General features: G+C 53.1%; 1 protein-coding gene across 2 annotated transcripts; it reads right to left on the reverse strand.

Annotated features, from left to right (window-relative positions):
• Positions 1-508: 508 nt before the first annotated feature.
• Positions 509-17,748, reverse strand: Raver1 (ribonucleoprotein, PTB binding 1). 2 transcript variants are annotated; one of them, XM_042280489.2, is made up of 14 exons: positions 17,478-17,748; positions 15,881-15,947; positions 11,994-12,463; positions 7,268-7,459; positions 7,058-7,187; positions 6,732-6,826; positions 6,167-6,254; positions 5,680-5,891; positions 5,285-5,593; positions 3,230-3,304; positions 2,458-2,601; positions 1,956-2,039; positions 1,717-1,866; positions 509-1,127 (listed from the first exon to the last, which is right to left on the reverse strand). In XM_042280489.2, exons 1-13 carry the CDS (start codon positions 17,694-17,696, stop codon positions 1,720-1,722), a joined length of 2,232 nt encoding a protein of 743 aa, XP_042136423.1. In that variant the 5' UTR covers positions 17,697-17,748; the 3' UTR covers positions 509-1,127; positions 1,717-1,719. The 2 variants fall into 2 exon arrangements, with proteins under 2 accessions (XP_042136423.1, XP_076431890.1); XM_076575775.1 differs by lacking the exon at positions 1,717-1,866 and having other exon boundaries at positions 17,478-17,735.
• Positions 17,749-17,965: the final 217 nt, after the last annotated feature.

Here is a 17,965-nt window from a genome sequence, read left to right on the forward strand (position 1 = left end):
CCAGTCCTCTGCAAGAGCAATAGCGACCGAGCTGATCCCTTTCCGACACGGGGTTTCATGCTGTGGACCAGGCTGGCCTTGAAGTTAGAGATCGTTTGTCTCTGCTGGAATTGAGGGCTATGTGCCAGCATGCCCTGGCTTTAAACACATTTATTTTTATTTTTTGTTTGAGACAGGTTCTCTCCATATACACCGAACCATTCTAGAATTTGCTATGCAGACCAGGCTGGCCTGGAACTTGGATTTTCCTACCTCTGCCTCTCAAGTGCTGGGATTAAAAGCCAGTGCCAGCACGCTCAACTTAAATTTCAAGGATTGTGTGTGCACACTCTCTCGCATCCATGACACATGTAGGTGAGAGGACAACTTGTGAGTCAGTTCTCTCCTATCATTTGGGCCCCAGGGATTAAAACTCAGGTTGTCAGGCTTGGCGCTAAGTGTCGTTAATATAATACCGAGCTATCTTGCTGGGCCCATGGTTTATCTCAAGAACCAGCCAGTTCTGGTGTTTTGTTTTTTTTTTAAAACCGTTTACTTACAAACTTTAATTCAGCAAAGGTCTGTGTGGGAGGAAGGGGGAGGGGATACCCCCTGGAGTGGGTTTGGGCCATCAGGTTAGGGGAGGGAGGCTGGTGGTTCAGCTGGCCAGGGACAAGAGTCCCTGGGTCCCCTCACCCGTCTGTGTGGGCAGAGGAGGCCAGCTCCAGAGATCCGGCCTGGGGATGGTGGTGGTGATCTGGGTCTGGAGGGACATGGGAGAGGCCCAGTGACCTGGGTACAATGGTTGATCAACTTTCACAGACAGTAACAGGGACTGTTGAAGCCAGCAGAAAACACTGGTTTCTGTGCCAGGCTTTGGGCTAAGGGGTGGTTTGCCAAGACCAAGGCTTTGGCCTTCTGTCCACAGGGCAGACGCCCTGGAGAAAGGATGATCCCTAGGTCAGAGCTCTTTGGTCCTGAGTCGAGCTTCCGGAGCCCGGCATCTGAGAAGCTCTGACCTAGTAGGACCCGTGACCCAACTTTAAGGCATCAGAAGGCAAGAAGACTATGGCAGGGCTCTGGAGACACTGGGGTCCTGGCCAGAGTAGGCAGGCAGGGCACGAGACTGCTATACCTGCAGCAGATGACTGGGAAAAGAGAACAGGGTGAAGCTGTTGGAAACCAAGAGTGTGGAATGGAGGCCCAGGTAGGCCAGACCCTGAAGGAATCAAAGTTGGGGCTTTTCTGAGGTGGGGGTGGGTGGGTTGAATGTGGTCATCATCCTGGTTGTTTTAAAAAATAAAAATTAGAAAAGGAAATCAAAGTCATTGTCTAAGTTTAAAAAAGGGGACTGTCCCTGATCCTCATAGGTCAGGGACACCTCCAAAGGCACTCGAAAGGCCAGAACACAGGAGTGGCGAGGCAGGCCAGGAGGCCTGGAGAACTGGGCACAGGAGGCCAGGAGTTGGGGAGGGAAAGAGAGCAGGCCGGGCCCCTCTCTCTTAAGGCTGCAGGATTTTGGCTCCAGGAGCAGGGCCTGCAGGTAATGGTGTGGCCCTCGGACACCCCCACATTCCTTGAGCTCCGGCTGGTTGGTCAGCAAAGTCTTTTTCAGAGATTTCTCTATTACCCAAAGAAAGGACATAAAAAATAAAAATAAAATCCCACAAAACACAAATACCAGAAAAAACCCAAAAGCAATTTGGTGCAGGCCCTTGGAGCATCTCTGGCGCTGACCCCTCAGAAAATCCTCTTCCGCTTCAGGTAGGAGTCCGCGTAGTGGCCGCCGAGGCCCTGGGAGTGCTGGCCCACGTAGCTGCCCTCTGGGCTGGGCTCAGGCGAGGGCAGCAGGTGGGAAAAACTGCGTTTCTGGCCGCCCAGTGGGGTCTGGAGACAGACGGCAGGGGAGGCTGGGTCAGGGGCCTCCCAGGGGCCAGGGCTCCCCAGCCCTGTGCCCCCCCTCCCCTTGCCCGTACCTTTAGCATGTGGCTGTGACCATTGGGCCCAGGGCCAAGGCCCAGGAGCCCTTCACTGGAGCCCATCGGGGAGGAACCAACGGCCTGTGGAAACGAGAGAGGTGGGGCAAGTCACCCCCGGAGGGAATCTTGAGAGTTAATTCTAGCCTTGTGTCTGCCACCCGGAGCTATGGCCTGGTGGTAACTGAACTGTTTCTCCTGTGTCTGTCCTCTGGGAATAAGTCCACCTCCATTTAGGTGAACTTGAGATGAGGGCAAGCTCAACAGTGTTAATGCTACACACACACACACACACACACACACACACACACACACACACACACACACACACACACACACACACACACACACGGCAGGAGACCAGAGTGGGCCAGGCCACTCTAGCATGAGCAAGATGAGCCCTGCCACCAAGGGAGCCATATCTGAGGCACCCTGGATGACAAGGCCCTCCAGACAGACATGGATACACAGGGCCCAGTCCTGGGTGGGGCAGGCTCCTCACCTTGTTGAGGTGGCTCTGCTTGAGGCCAGCCTGTAGGCCACTGGTGAAGTAGGAGGTGGGTGAACCGGAATAAAAATGAGAGAGGGGTCCCCCACTGCCTCCACCACTCCGAGGCTCACTGAAGTTGCTAGGTGGGGGGGACATCTGCAGAGAAAAGTTCAGCCCAGTGAGGAAGATAATGGTAGAAACCTTCCCCCACCATGACTCAGCTTGGTCATGGTGATCTTCTGGGGACCTCTGGGACCCATAGTCATTTCATCAAACTCAGGATGGACCATAGGATGAGCTGCGTGGCTCCGGCAGAGAGCCTGAGCCCAGTGACCTTCACTTCAACAGACCTGTGTGTGTGGCCATGGGGTAAGCTCCCAGGGGACCACCCATGGCCTCCAGGGGGAGAAATAAATGCTTGAGCCTAGAAATTTGAATTGGGCAACACAAGAAGATTGCCTCATAAGTTTGTGGAAGCCGGGCAGTGGTGGCACAGGCCTTTAATCCCAGCACTCTGGAGGCAGAGACGGGTGGATCTCTGAGTTTGCGGCTAACCTGGTCTACAGAGCAAGATCCAGGACAGCCACAGCTACACAGAGAGACTCTGACTCAAAAACAAAACAAAACAAAAATAAAAACAAAAACCAAACAAAGAAAACCGTTTGTGGAGTTCAGTTCTGAAGAGATGGCACTTTGTTACCCAGCTGGTGCTGACTGCCATATCCACTCTGGCACATAGCCAGTCCGATATTTAGGCAGCAGAACATGGTGTCCTGGCTCTTACCTTGTGTCGGCTGGGTCCATGAGGCCCTAGGGCTGGCTCCCGAGGGTGGGAGAAGAGCCGTCGAGGTCCCACATCCTAAATTAAAGGGGCAAAAAGCATGGGGGGTTGGTGTTTGCCAAGCTTGCCCTGGGTCAGTTCACAGTCAACACCAGGGCCTCATGAGCACACGTGGTCCTGCAGGGGCTGCAGTGAGCGGGTACAGCTGAGGCCAGAGCAGGGAAGGAAGGCCCTGTCCCAGACAGAGGCAGCTGGGCCTGCCTGGGCTCCAGGGATGGGTGCTGGGAAATACTAGGTGTCATGCTCAAAATGGGAAAGACAGACAGACAAGATGCTGAGCCCTTTCTCCAGGGAGAAAGCAGGCCTTGGGACTTAGGCTAAGCTGAGTACCTGCCCAGCGAGCATGTGTGAAAGGCTGGCTCCCATCCCCAGTACCACAGACGGGGAGTGATGGTGAAGCCCGAGAGCCCAGCTGAGTCATTCTCAGTTACACAGTGAACTGAGGCCAGCCTGGGCTACAAGAGGCCTTGTCTCAAAAGTCAACATGGACTAAAGTCTGAAAGAGACAGGCATGGACAGGAGACTTAAGGAAAGGGAGCATGTTGGCCACAAGCTCCTGACTGCCCGCCTGATGCAGAGAAAAGACAGGTGGCTGAGCTGCCTTTGACAGAAGTGCCTGGAACCGGGAGTGTTTCTGACTGAGCTGCCTTGGATTTTGGAATGCCACATAAAGAAGGCGACATTGAGGGGGGGCGGGGTGTGTGTGTGTGTGTTCCTAAGTCCAATGAGAAAGTCATCAGCGTCTCAGGTACAATTCACACACATTTTATACTATTAAAATTTTTTTTGTTGTTTTTGTTTTTGAGACAGGGTTTCTGTGTGTCCCAGCAAGTTCTAGCTGTCCCAGAACTTGCTCTGTAGACCAGGCTGGCCTCAAACTCACAGAGATCTACCTGCCTCTGTCTCCCAAGTGCTGCATTAAAGTTGTGAGCCACCGTTACCTGGCAGGAAGTTTTAATTACACTTTTTGTAGCTGTGTGTACCCAAGTGTAGGTGAGGGGACAACTCGAGGGAGTAAGTCCTCCCCCTCTGCCACGTGGGACCGACCAGCAACAGAACTCAGGCCTTCAGGATTGAGATAAGCATCTTCGACAGCTGAGAATCTCATCAGCCCACACCTTTAATTTTCTGTTTTGGAGGGTCTCGTGTAACCAGGGCCAGCTTTGAACTCCGGCTCATCCTGCCTCCACCTCCCAGTGCTGGCACAGCACCCAGGTGACAGTGTGTGCCTGCTTTGTCCTGTGCCCACCACACAAGGTCAGATGTGGAGTTCCCCACCTGCACGAGGATGACCCTGGGTGCTGTTTCTCAGGTGCCACCCACCTTATTTATTCTCTGTAGTTTTGGGCCTGTCTGCTCATGTGTTTGCACACGTGTGTGTGTGTGTGGAGGACAAAGGATGGCATCCAGGGTCTTTCTCCACCTTGTTCACCGAAGTGAGGTTTCTCACTAGTGTCCAAGAGCTTGCCAATTCCATTTATCTACCTAGTCAGCTCCCTCCAGAAATTGTCTCCAGCTCATACTCCCTGGGATTACAGGTACACTGCCATACCTGCCCAGCTTTTACCCTGGTTCTGAGGACCCAAACCCCAGTCCTTCACACTTCACATACTGAACCATTGACCGGCCCAGCCCTGTCCACCTTTTTGGAGACAAAGCATCACTATGCAGCTATGGTTCACATGGAATTTGCTATGTAGACCAGGCTGGCCTCGAACTCAGAGCCATCTTCCCGCCTCACAGCAAACCAAGTAGACAGGATCTCTTCATTGGCCTGGAGTTTACCTCTTAGACTAGATCTCCTGCCTGTCTCTGCCTCTTCAGAATGGGGCCACAAGCACGCCAGCCCTCCTGGCTTTATCTATGGATTCTGAGAAAGACTCAGATCCTCCTGCCCCTGACCGAGCTATCTCCGTTGGATGTTTGGACCAGGGAAGCTCAGCCGGCATGGTTTGTAGATGGATAGGCAGGATACAGGGCAGCCTGGTCGGTACTCACCGAGGGGTAATCAAAGCCATAGCCGTCAGGCAGCCCTGGCTCAGGGGGCAGGCGGTTGCTGGCAATGGGGCTGAGCAGGCGGGACTTCATCTGGAAGGCTTTGCTGCCACTGCTGCTACCACTGCTTCCCCCAGGAACTGCAGGACTGGGCAAAGGGGGCTCCGCCGGGCGGCGGCCTCTCCCAGAGCCTCCTCCCCAGCCCCGGGTCTCCTTGCCTGCCAGGTTGCTGGATGGAAGCAGGCTGTGTAGGTTCAGGTAGGGGTTCAGGGGGATGCGGTAGTCCTTCGGAGGCTCCCCCAACAGTGAGACCTGTAACAGGAGGGTTGGTTTTGCTAAGGCCCTGGGCAGAGGGAACCTCAAAGGGAGGGGAGGCTGGAAACAGGGTGGCACCTTACCCCAGGGGGCGTTGGCAGGGGCCCACTGTCCTTCGGGAGGCCTCTAAGACTGGAGCCTCGGAGCCCCACAGGGGCTGGGGGTGGAGTGAGCTGGGATGCTGGGGGACCCAGACCCATGGGCTCCCGGTCACCCCCAGAAGGGCCCAGCAGTGGTGGTAATAAGGGTTGTGGCTTCCCTCGGCGGGGCGGCAGTTCCGGGGCCAGGCCCCCCCCTAAAGAGAGAAGGAAGGTGTCAGCTAAGGGCCCAGAGCTGAAGAACCACTCTACCCACGGTCCTGGGACAAGGGACAATAACCCTGTGCCCTAGAGGCAGGTAGTGACCCAAGGTCTCTTTGAGCATCAGCGTTCTAAGATACTCCCAGCTGCCCCATGAGGTGGGCACCAAAGCAACAGGAGAATGACCCAGAGAATGACCCAAGGCTAAACAGAATTCACTGGGGAAGGAAGGGCAGCAGGACAGAGGTGGGGTGGCAGGGTCCAACTTTACCTGCAGACAGCTCCCCAAGGAGGGAGTTGGCAGGCTGGGCGCCGGCCTGGAGGGTACCCAGAGGTGAATCTCCCAGGATCCCAGGCTTCTAGAACAGAGTACAGTCAGCTGGAGGTGGGAACAGTGTGGTCTGGGCAGCAGACACAGGTGGGCCACCCACAGTCCTGGCAGTCACAATGCCCAGCACCAACCCCCAAGTTAATCACAGGCAGACACACACATGGAGCCTCCCAGCACCTTTGACCCCCACCCATGACCTACTCATGTGGCCTATGGGTACCTGAACGCCAAGCCCTGCCCTGTACATTGGGGATCCCATGGGCAATGCTTTCCACCGCTGTCACACGTACACAGTGACAGTCCTTGGCACCCAGGCCCTTGCCCGTCACAGAACAATGCTGACCAAGGGTAACTACATCCCAACTGCACAAGGTCGGGCTTTCTTAGCCATATTCACTTTGGGAATCGCTATGGATGCCCTGGCCACCCGAGCAGAGAAATCTAATTCTGACACAAGGGTCAGAACAGGTGCCTGTTGGGGCGGCCCCCACCGTGAGGCTCTTACCTTTTGGCTCTGGCTCTGCAGGGCTAACTGCAGCAGTGCAGTGGAGAGGGCAGGCCCACTGAGCAGGGGCATGGCAGGAGGCGCACCCAGGAGGCCTGGAAGAAAGAGACATGGATGGGTGTGCTGTGACAACCCACCACCCACACAACCCCCAGTTCTCGGAAGAACTGAGATGGGTAGGTCTGAAGGGTCCAGGAAGGAAGGGTGGGTCTCTTCCTGCTGCAAGTTCTGCTCCCTTTAGGGAGCTGCATCCTCATGCCACAGCCACCAACGTGGGAGGCGTGGCTTTTGAACGACACCCCACAACCTCGTGTGGCCCACCTTACCCTGCTTGCCACTGGCGCCTCCGTGCAGCAGAGGGTTGAGGAGCAGCTGGAGGGAGGCGGATGGGCCCAGGTTGTTCAACAGCTGCAGGATGTTTGGCTCGGGCAGGAGCCCCTTGCCTCTGTTGAGAGCCTGAGGAGAGGAGCAGAGGAAGGCTCAGGGCAGAGGTCACAAAGGGGAGACACTGGTGTCCAGGGTGCACCCCTACTCACCGTGGCCTGGGCAGCAATGAGTGCGGCCAGCATGCTCCGGCCAGGGGGACCTGGAGCACAGAAGGACACGCGGAGGTGACTGCCGCCCAGGGCCAGGCCATCTGCCCGCTGCTGTGCAGCCTCTGCCATCTCCGCCGTCTCGTACTCCAGCACCGCGAAGCCCTTCAGCTGCCCATCCTGGCCACATGCCAGCTGTGGGAGAGGCACCTGTCAGCACCAGGCCAGCAACCGCAAAGACCCCAACCACCGACAGTGAGCCGCCGCTGGAGAGGACGACTACTTGCTACACACTGTTCCCGGCCCTGTGCCCATCATCTGGTCACTAAATCTGTGTCGAGGCTATAGAAGGCCCGAGAAGGTCAGCGTGCAAAGGCCACGTGGCGAGCCAGAGGGCAGACAGGACCCACCTCAACTGAAGCCACTGCTTTGGTAATCCTGCTACCATGCTGGGAACAAATTCTGACAGGAACATCAGGAGGTAAGGGGTGTTTTGCAGAGTGTGTCCTGAACTCATACACTGGGCTATAGATACTGTGGTAGGTGACTGACTTGGGAGGAGGCACCTAGGCCTGCCAGGCAGCCAGGGCCCCCAGGCTGGCTAGTCAGAGCTGCTACTGCCGGGTGGATGTGGAGGTCATGGTGCCAGTACAGAGAGGCACGAGTCACAGGCAGGGCTGGCTCATTTCACCAGCTTCCTCAGCAGCAGCCCCTCCCTATCTGGAAGCTCAACTAGGTGTGTTCCAGCAGCGAGACTGGAAGGCAGCCACATGGTCCAATGCTGCCCATACTCTATTACTGTATTCTAAAATTTTTACTAGACAGGGCCTCACTGTCTTGCTCTGGCTAGCCTGTAACTCATACACCAACACAGCCTCGAACTCACATGTACCTGCCTACCTCTGCCTCCTGAGTGCTGGATTAAAGATGTATGCCACCACACCCAGCCCTCCAAGAAAATAGGTTTTTGGCATTGTGTGTGTGTGTGTGTGTGTGTGTGTGTGTGTGTGTGTGTGTTTTGCACATACAGAGGAAGACAAGTGTTCTCTAGTCAGTCTCCACTCCTTTGAGGCAGGCTCTCTCCCTGAGCCTGGGGCTCACATTTTCTCCGCTAAGCTAGAAGTCAGCAAGTAATCTTCCTGTCTCCATCTTCAGTGCTGGGTTTATACAGTGAGACACTATTTTGAAAGACACTGTCTTAAAGAAAGAGAAAAGGAGTAAGGGAGGAAAAAAAGATGGGAGGGCAAAGGCTAGGTATGCTGGTAACCACAGCACTCTGTAAACACAGAGGCAAGAAGGCCTGGACGACATAGCAGATTTCTCTTTTTTTTTTTTTTTTTTTTTTTGGTTTTCGAGACAGGATTTCTCTGTGTAGCTTTGCACCTTTCCTGGAACTCAATTGGTAGCCCAGGCTGGCCTCAAACTCACAGAGATCCACCTGGCTCTGCCTCCCGAGTGCTGGGATTAAAGGCGTGCGCCACCACCGCCTGGCTGACATAGCAGATTTCAAAATAGCCTTGGCTACATCATGAAAACTTGTCTCAAAAGAAGTAAAATATCAGCCCTTGCTCTGCCATAAAGAAAAAAGAAGTCACCAGGCGGTAGTGGTACACACCTTTAATCTCAGCACCTGCAGAGGCAGGTAGATCTCTAAGTTTGAGGCCAGCCTGGTCTACAGTGCTAGTTCTAGGACAGCCAAGGCTGTCACACAGTGAAACCCTGTCTTGAAAAAACAACAACAACAAAAAGTTCCCAGACCCACGGAGAACACAGGCAGGGACCCACGGAGAACACCCACAGAGCACAGAATCAGGCACAACAAACATGGGATGTGTGCTCAAGCTGCGCTCTCAGCCCAGGAAGACTGTTGCTGAGTCTATTTCCATAGCAACTCACCTGCCTGTGAGCCCAGGCAGGTGGGGCCCTCACCTTGTTTTCTTACTTTTGTTAAAGACAGGGATCTCACTATGTAGCCCAAGCTGCCCTTGAACTCCCACAGATCTTTCTGCCTCTACTTTTGCAGCGCTAGGATTTAAAGGTGTGTATCACAAGCCTGACTCCAGCACCCACTCAGGAGGCAGTCAGGTGGATCTCTGAGTTCATGGCTAGTCTGGTCTACATCGTGAGTTCCTGAACAGTCAGAGCTATGTACAGACCCTGTTTTTTATTTTTATTTATTTTTTTTTTTTTTTTTTTTTTGATTTTTCGAGACAGGGTTTCTCTGTGTAGCTTTGCGCCTTTCCTGGGACTCACTTGGTAGCCCAGGCTGGCCTCGAACTCACAGAGATCCGCCTGGCTCTGCCTCCCGAGTGCTGGGATTAAAGGCGTGCGCCACCACCGCCCGGCAAGACCCTGTTTTTTAAAAAAAAGACAAAGAAAGAAAAGAAAGGTGTGTATCATTATGCTCAGTGCTTTATTACTTGAAAAAAATTAAATTATATTTGATTTATTTTGTGTGTGTGAGTTCATGTATGTCATGGGACATGTGAAAGTCAATGGACAACTTGAGGGAAATGGTTCTCTTTCTACCATGTAGGGCTCAGGAATCAAACTCATGTCATTAGGCTTGTCCTTACCTACTGAGCTGGGATGAATCCAGGTCCTTGCACAGGATGGGCAGCTAAGCCATGCCCCCAGCCCCTCACATTCTAGGTAGGCTCTCTACCCGTGAACCACACCCATGGCTCCTAACTGTGCTTATCTTATAAACCAACAGAGACAGAGGCAAAGGAGTCACAATGTGAACAGGACCACATGAGTTCTGAACAGGGAGATGGACACCCAGACCATGAACTGTCTCTGACCCTCAAGGCCATGTTCTTTCTATTCAGGGCACCAAAACACAACTGCAGACTCAACCCTGCTCAGTAAGCATCTAATGAGGAACTGCCACGTAGCTCTGTGGTAAAGCACTTGCTGGGCAAGGTACTGAGTTCCATTCAGCATTGGCTAAATAAATAAATAAATACATGGAACCATAAAAATGAAGGAGCATCAGGCAGCGGTGGTGCACGCCTTTAGAAGATCTCTGTGAGTTTGAGGCCAGCCTGGTCTCCAGAGCAAGATCCAGGACAGGCACTGAAACCAGAGAAACCCTGTCTCGAAACAGCCCCCCCCCTCAATAGAATGAAGGCACAAGCTTTTATAATCATCACTCTAATGGCCGGTGAGAGGCTCAGTAGGCAAAGGCCCTTGCTGTTAGCCTCACAAACTGAGTTTGACCCCAGTGCCCACATGGCTGAAGGAGAAACGATGCCTGCAAGCTGTCCTCTGAACACTGTACTGGTTCAGAAGTCCTGGACTACTGTACTGGACTGCAGCATGCACACTTACATGCACACATATGCAGAGGTACTGGACTACTGTACAGGTACTGCAGTATGCACACTTACATGCACACATATACAGAGGTACTGGACTACTGCACAGGTACTGCAGTATGCACACTTACGTGCACACATATACAGAGGCATACAAATAAGTAAGCACATACGTTTTGGGTTTTTTTTTAAAAGATGCTGTGGTGGCTTGAAAGAAAATGGCCCCCATAGGGAGTGGCACTGTTAGGAGGTGCAGCCTTGTTGGAGGAAGTGTGTCACTGTAGGAGCAGGTTCTGAGTTCTCCTCTGCCCAAGCTACTCCCAGTGTCACAGTTAACTTCCTGTTGCCTTCTATCAACATGTAACCAGCACCATGTCTCACCATTACGATGATGGATTAAAACCTCTGAATTCAATGTCCTTTTCAGGAGGTGCTGTGGTCATGGTGTCTCTTCACAGCAACAGACACCTTAACCCAGACAGACACTTTTTGTTTGTTTTGTTTTTTGAGACAGGGCTTCTCTGTGTAGCTTTGTGCCTTTCCTGGAACTCACTCTGTAGACCAGGCTGGCCTTGAACTTACAGAGATCCGCCTGCCTCTGCCTCCCGAGTGCTGGGATTAAAGGCGTGCGCCACCACCGCCTGGCAAGACAGACACTTTTAATGCTTGGCTTCTCTAGGCTAAGCACTTGGTGCACGCCTTTAATCCCAGCACTCAGGAGGCAAAGGCAGGCAGATCTGAGTTCCAGGCCATCTAGGGTTATGAAATGAGATCCTGTCTAGAAAATGGGTCGGGGAGGACAGGAGAGAGAGCAAGGTGCAGACAAAGGGATTTGCTGAGGATATAGAGGCTGGAGTCCATCTAAGCCCTGGCTTGGTGCTGGGAGCCCACAGAGGCTCAAGAAGCCTTTGATGAGGGCTGGGGCTGAGCAGGTAGATAGAGTACTTACCTAGAATGCAGGAAGCCCTAGGGAATTCAAACCCCTACACCCCATAACTTCAGCATGCTAGAGCATGCCCTACTTGAGAAATAGAACCAGGAGGATCTGGAATTCAAGCTCATCCTCATGTATATACCAAGTTCAGGGCTAGCCTGTGCTACATGAGATGCTATCTCAAAAAACAAAATAATGAACAAACACACTTGAGTCAGGTGGAGTGTCTCCCTACCCATAATTCTAGCAATTATGAGGTTTAGGCAAGAGTAGGCTAGCCTGGGCTACATGGTGTAAGTAATGAGTGTATGAATGATGAGGATATGAGGACCCCCTGCCTACTTACAATGGATGAGCTGAGGATTGGCATTCAGGCCTTTGGAAAACATCTGAGCTCTCAAACACCATACCCCAGAACCTCTCCCAAGAGTCTCATTCAAAACAGTGGTGCTGCTTCAAAGGGCCCAGGACCTACCTGACAGAAGGTGGGGGTGTAGACGGCTGACAGTGCCCGGCGCAAAGCATCCACATCGCTGAAGCCGGGTGGCAGGTGGTCCACACAGAGACACCGGGAGTGCAACAAGGCAGGGGTCAGCTGCCCAGCATCTGTCCAGTGCACGTACAGTGTGCGTGGGCCCAGCGGCTTCCCCAGCAAATCAGACTTGGCCCTGGCCGCCGAGTCTTTCTTCATGTACTCTGCAAAGCCATAGCCCTTAGAGTGGCCTGTTCGCTCGCTGTACACTAGGAAGCAGCGCTCCAGGCTGCCAAATGGCCGCACCAGCTCCTCAAACTGTGCCTGTGTCAGGCTGGGTGGCAGGTTGGCCACACACAACAGAGCATCGGTAGGCTGCAGCTGAACTGACAGCTCGCGCTCTCGAAGGTGGCTCTGGTGGAAGGCGTTGATGGCAGCTTCAGCCTGCTCCCCATTCAGCAGGGTCACAAAAGCTGTAAGGTACAAGAGGACCGGGGTCAGAGTGGACTTGTGATCCTATCCTGGGCCCTCTAAACCAAGTGTGATGGCCAAACCAGGAACAGGAACTGCCACTGGCCAGCACAAACAAGCCATCGGGAGCTTGGGTTTCCAGTCCCTTCCCTGACGTCTCCCCACAGCAGTTCATAATCCTGAGCCGTTACTCACTGTACACATGGCTCTGCCCAGTGTGTCACTCGGGCGACACTGAAGTTAATGGTTAAGCAGGTGGTCACTAGAGCTCACGCCTAAGCCCCAAGCTTTTGGTTTGTTTGTTTTCAAGACATGGTTTCTGGCAGCCCTGGAATTCTTTTTGTAGAGACCACAGAGATGTCTGCCTCTGCCTCTGAGTGCTAGGATTAAAGGTGTGGGCCACCACTGCCAGCCTTTTTTTTTTAATTGTATTTTATGTGCATGCTTGCCTGCATGTATGTCTGTGTACTGCCTATGTGCCTGCTGCCTGTGGAGGTCAGAAGAGGGTACCAGATCCCCTGGAACTAGAGTTACAGATGTTTGTGAACCATCATGTGGGTGCTGGGCATTGAACCTAGGTCCTCTGGAAGAGCAATCAGTGCTCTTAACCACTGAGCCATCACTCCAGCCCCAAGCCCAAAGTTCTTAAAGGTTCTGGCACCTCAACTTTCTCATCTGTCAAATGGAACAGATTAACCCTCACATCTACCATTTTTGGTGGAGAATAAACAGGCCTAGATCAGCAGCCCAAGAGCCAGGCTGTGGGTAGGGAGGGAATGGTAGCACATGTCTGTGATCCCAGCATTTGTAAGACTGGGGACAGAGTTCAAAGTCATCCTGGGCTATCTAGTGAGATTCTGTCCTAAAAAATCAAGGGCTGGGACCAGTAGCATAGCTTAGCTGGCAGAGGGCTTGCCTAGCATGTATGATGCCTTAGGTTCCGTCTATAGGTCAGGTGTGGTAGAACATACCAGTGACCTCACCACATGCAAGACTGAAACAGGAGGATCAGAAAGTCAAGGTCACCTTGGCTACATAGTGAGTTGAGGCCACCTTGGCTACATAACACACTGTCTCAAAAACACCAATCGAAGGCTGGTGATGTAGTTCAGCATTAAGAGTATTCATCTTTGGCACGACAAAATAACAATGATAAAAAAAGAAACATCAGGACTAAGAATGTACCTCAGCTTTAGAGCACTTTTCTAGCATGTGCGAGGCTCGAAATTTAAGCTCCAGTATCACACACATACAGAGCACTCACAAAATCAAGTAAAAATTAAAAATACAAAAGGGTGGAGGACCAGATGGCTCAGCACGTAGAGGCCTTGCCGCCACCAAACCTGATAGCCTAAGTTCAATCCTCAGGGACATGGTGGAATATGAGAAACAGACTCCTGCAAGTTGTCCTCAGACCTAAACGCATGCCAGCGCGCGCGTGCGCGCGCGCGCGCACACACACACACACACACACACACACACACACACACACACACACTAAGAAGATACAACAAAATCATCCGAGACAGTTGGTCTTCAGAGGCGCGGTCTGCCCACCAGCTTCCTCACTCAGAACCCATCTTAGGGCCACAGGAAACCTTGTTCAGAGATCCTAAGCAGGTGGCCCAGCCTGTGTCCTCTTCAACTCCCATCACAGCAATTGGTGTGGCCTCCCGGACCCTGCCAGATACGCCCTGCCTGCCTGAACCCTGCCCCTTGACCTGAACCTGACCTCCACTCAGTCCCCCATGGCTTTTGATTCCATAACCCCACTTTGCCTCAGTTTTTGAAGGTCTCATGTACCCCAGGCTGTCCTCAAAGGCATTCTGTAGCCAAGGAGCCTGGAACCTCTGATCCTCTCCCTCCAGAGTCAGAGACCAACTCTCAAGTGTCAGCTCTCTGCTTTACCACATAGGGGCCCACCCAGCACGAGATGTTCAGAGAAGGTTCTAGCTGCTCTTCACACCTGGTACAATACTGGAAAGCACAGACATTCACTGATGGCCTCACACAAGAAGCCAACGTCTTATCCATGGGCACAGACTTGACCATTCCATGTGTGGGCAAATGTGCCAGCCTCAGCCTACAATGACAGAGGAGGGTGGCCCATGGGCTTGGGTTATGAGGGGATAGGTAAGAACAGTGGTGGAGCTGAGCACAGTGACACATGCCTTGTATGGCCAGTGCTTTGAAAGTGGAGGCAGGAGGATGTCTTGATGTTCAAGGTCATCCTCACTCACATAGTAAGTTTGACTCTAGTCTGGTTTATGAGACCTGATTAAAATAAAGCCAAAAGTCAAAAACCAAAATGGGGCTGAAGAGATGACTCAGCTCTTAAGAGCAGTAGTTGCTCTCGCAAGGACCTGGGTTTGGTTCCTAGCACCCACATGGCAGCTCACACCTTCTATAACTGTCTCCCCAGAATCTCGTGCTCTCTTCTGGCCTCCATAGGTACCAAGCTTGCTGTGTAGCTCTGCTGTCCTGGATCTCCCTCTGTAAACCAGGCTGGCCTTGAACTCACAGAGATCCATCTGCACCTGCCTCCCAAGTGCTGGGATTAAGGCATATGCCAGGCGGTGACTTTTAATCCTAGCATTCAGGAGGTAGAAGAATGTGGATCTCTGTTAGTTCAAGGCCAGCCTGGTCTGCGGAGTGAGATCCAGGACAGCCGGGGCTATACAGAGAAACCCTGTCTCGAAAAACCAAAGGAAAACAAAACAAAAACCCCAAAGCAGCAGTAGAAGCTAAAGAAGAATTGCTACCAGCTTCAGGATAGCTGGGTCTACATCAGGAACTCCAGGACCACCTGGGCAAAAAAAGGACCACAGAGTCAAAAAAAAGAAAGGAAAGAGGAGAGAAGGCCGGGTAAAGGAGCCTGCTGCCACGCCTAACCACCTGAGTTCTAGTCCCAGACTCCCATGTGTAGGTGCGTACTCTCATATGCACCTGTAATCCAATCCGGTCTTCCTAGTCTAAGATGGGAGAACTGCCTCCTGTGACAGAGACAAGAGATGCTGTCTCAGCAAGGTGGACAGAGATGACTTAGACAGCTGTCCTCTACCTTCCACACTTGTTGCTCATGCTCACACTCAAGACACACAAAATAAACAAGCTGGCATGGTGGTACACGCCTCTAATCCCAGCACTCAAGAAACAAAGGCAGGAAGGTGGTGGATCTCTGTGATTTCAAGGCCAACCTGATCTACATAGTGAGTTACAGGCCAGGAAGAGCTATATTCACTATACAGCCCTATCTCAAAAAATGAAGAAATGGACAGCCAGAACAAGGATCAGACAACAGCTCCTGTTGAGTGTATCCTCTAGGACAATATAGGACCCACAGCTCAGGAGAACAAATGCTCAGCCAGGTCCCTCCTGTCACCGTTGGGGACTGTCATCCTCGCCCATAGCCCACAAACCTGTCCCTTTGTATTTGTCCACGAAACAGTACTTGAGTTCGTAGTCGCTCAGGAGATCATGTACTTCCTGCAAAGACACAATCAGAAGCCAGGAGTCACTGGCCAGGCCCGCCATACAAGTAGATAAACCAACATCTCCATTTTACTGTAACAACTATCTTCTACCCAAGGCTGTGCAGGGCAAGGTTGTAGATTACATGCTAGGAACACCAACAACTCAAATCGAATGCCTTCAAGGAGGTTGCCCGACCTGTCTGATGCTCTATGTAAGGGTCCAACAATTTTACAGCTAATTACTTAGCTATTTTGTGCACAAGGAACTGAGGCTGTAAGAGGTGAACTACACAAATTGTTAGGCTGACTCAGGGCATGCTACCCAGGGCACCCAATCAGGGACTCCATGCACTTAAGGACTACACACCGTGTGGCTGATTGCCCAGCCACCCCAAACTCCTCATAGTGACAGGGCTGCTGTTAATGAATGCTGGCTGCCAGGGCAAGTTGCCCGGCCTGTTTTCATCTGATGACCCACGTATGAGCCCACTGAGACAAGACTGGCAGTTCCAGATATGCACTAGACCATGCACACAGGTTTCTATTCCAGGTCTGTCCCCATATCAAGTTCCCCAACACCTCTGGGGCTTCAATAGCCATGTGCCCACATAGTAGTAGGTACTAGGGTGAGCCAGTAAGCAGAGACCCTTTTGTTTTGTTCGGATGAGACAGGGTTTCTCTGTGTAGCCCTGGCTGTCCTAGAGTTCACTCTGTAGACCATGCTGGCCTCGGACTCAAAAGATCCGCCTGGCTCTGCCTCCCGAGTGCTGGGATTAAAGGCGTGCACCACCAGCGCCCGGCTATAGGAGCAGAGATTCTTAGCAGCGAGCAGAAAGGGCCTACCCCACCACCACCGGGCAGGGCAACATAGATACCACTTTCTTAGGTTCAAAGAGCACTGCACGCCCTGCTCCATGCAGGTCCCCAAGAGAAGGGCACTCCCGGCAGACAAGATTAGCCATAGGAAAGTGCCACAGAATACACAATCCCACCCCCACCCCACCCCCGGCCCGTTCACGTCGAAGGGAGACTTCATTTTCTCAAGTCAATTCTAGTAGGCCTTTTGAGGGATGCAGCTCCAACTTCCGGGTCTACTTCTTAAAGGTGTTGATTCATCTTTGATAAGAAAGGCCGTACTCGAATCCTGAAACTTCCAGATTTGAGCTCCCGCCACCCCACGGCAGGAGAGGGAAAGCATGCTTGGGCCAGTTGGAGTCTCTATTTCAATCAATCCATTCACAATCCCCCGCAACACCTCAATGGGGCCACAGCTGCACGCCCCCTGAACTACCTGCCCCCTTCAACCACTTGGTCTCGCCCAAGCCCGGTGGTCGCCCCTAGCAACGTTGGCCCGCAGTCCAGAGGTGGTTTTTCGGCCCTTCCTGACCATGCCGTTTCCACCTCTTTCTTAATGTCCCCCGAACCCGGGAGAGGATGCGGCACCGGGCAAAGTCCGCACACACAGCAGCGTTGGTACTGCCTGGTCTCCCCCCGCGCACGCGCACCGTGGTATTTCCCGCCACGCTCTCACCCCCCCCCATACCTGGTTGGTCACGTCCCCCGGGAGGCCTCGGATCAGTATCTTGCGGCGGTTACGGAACTGGCGCTCAGTATGTTCCAGGCGTTTCCGGATCTCTTCCGGATCGAGCGGCGGCAGCTCTTGTTCAGGCGCCCGGCGATCGGCGGTCTCGGGAGTCTCCGCTTCGGCCTCCGCCTCCGGGCTGAGCGGCGGCCGGTGAGTAACGGACACGTCGGCCGCCATCTTGGGAGACCCGGCGCCTTCTGGGACCAGCGAGCTCAGGGCGGAGCGACATAGAGCGGCAAGGAGGGCGCGCGTCCTGATTGGTTGGTGGAAGTCCCGCCTCTTTCCCGGCCCGCTGCAGCCTATTGGCTGGAGCGAGCGCGGCCCCCTGGCCCTGACTCTCGGCCATTGAGGAGAAGGGCGGAGCTGCTGCGGGGAGCCCGTGGTAGGTAGTGACGAAAACCCAGTCTATCCGCAGCACACCTGGAATCTAAGCCTTTGGGAGGTCT

The sequence above is a fragment of the Peromyscus maniculatus genome, chromosome 7, assembly GCF_049852395.1.
Source record: "Peromyscus maniculatus bairdii isolate BWxNUB_F1_BW_parent chromosome 7, HU_Pman_BW_mat_3.1, whole genome shotgun sequence".
Taxonomy (NCBI): domain Eukaryota; kingdom Metazoa; phylum Chordata; class Mammalia; order Rodentia; family Cricetidae; genus Peromyscus; species Peromyscus maniculatus.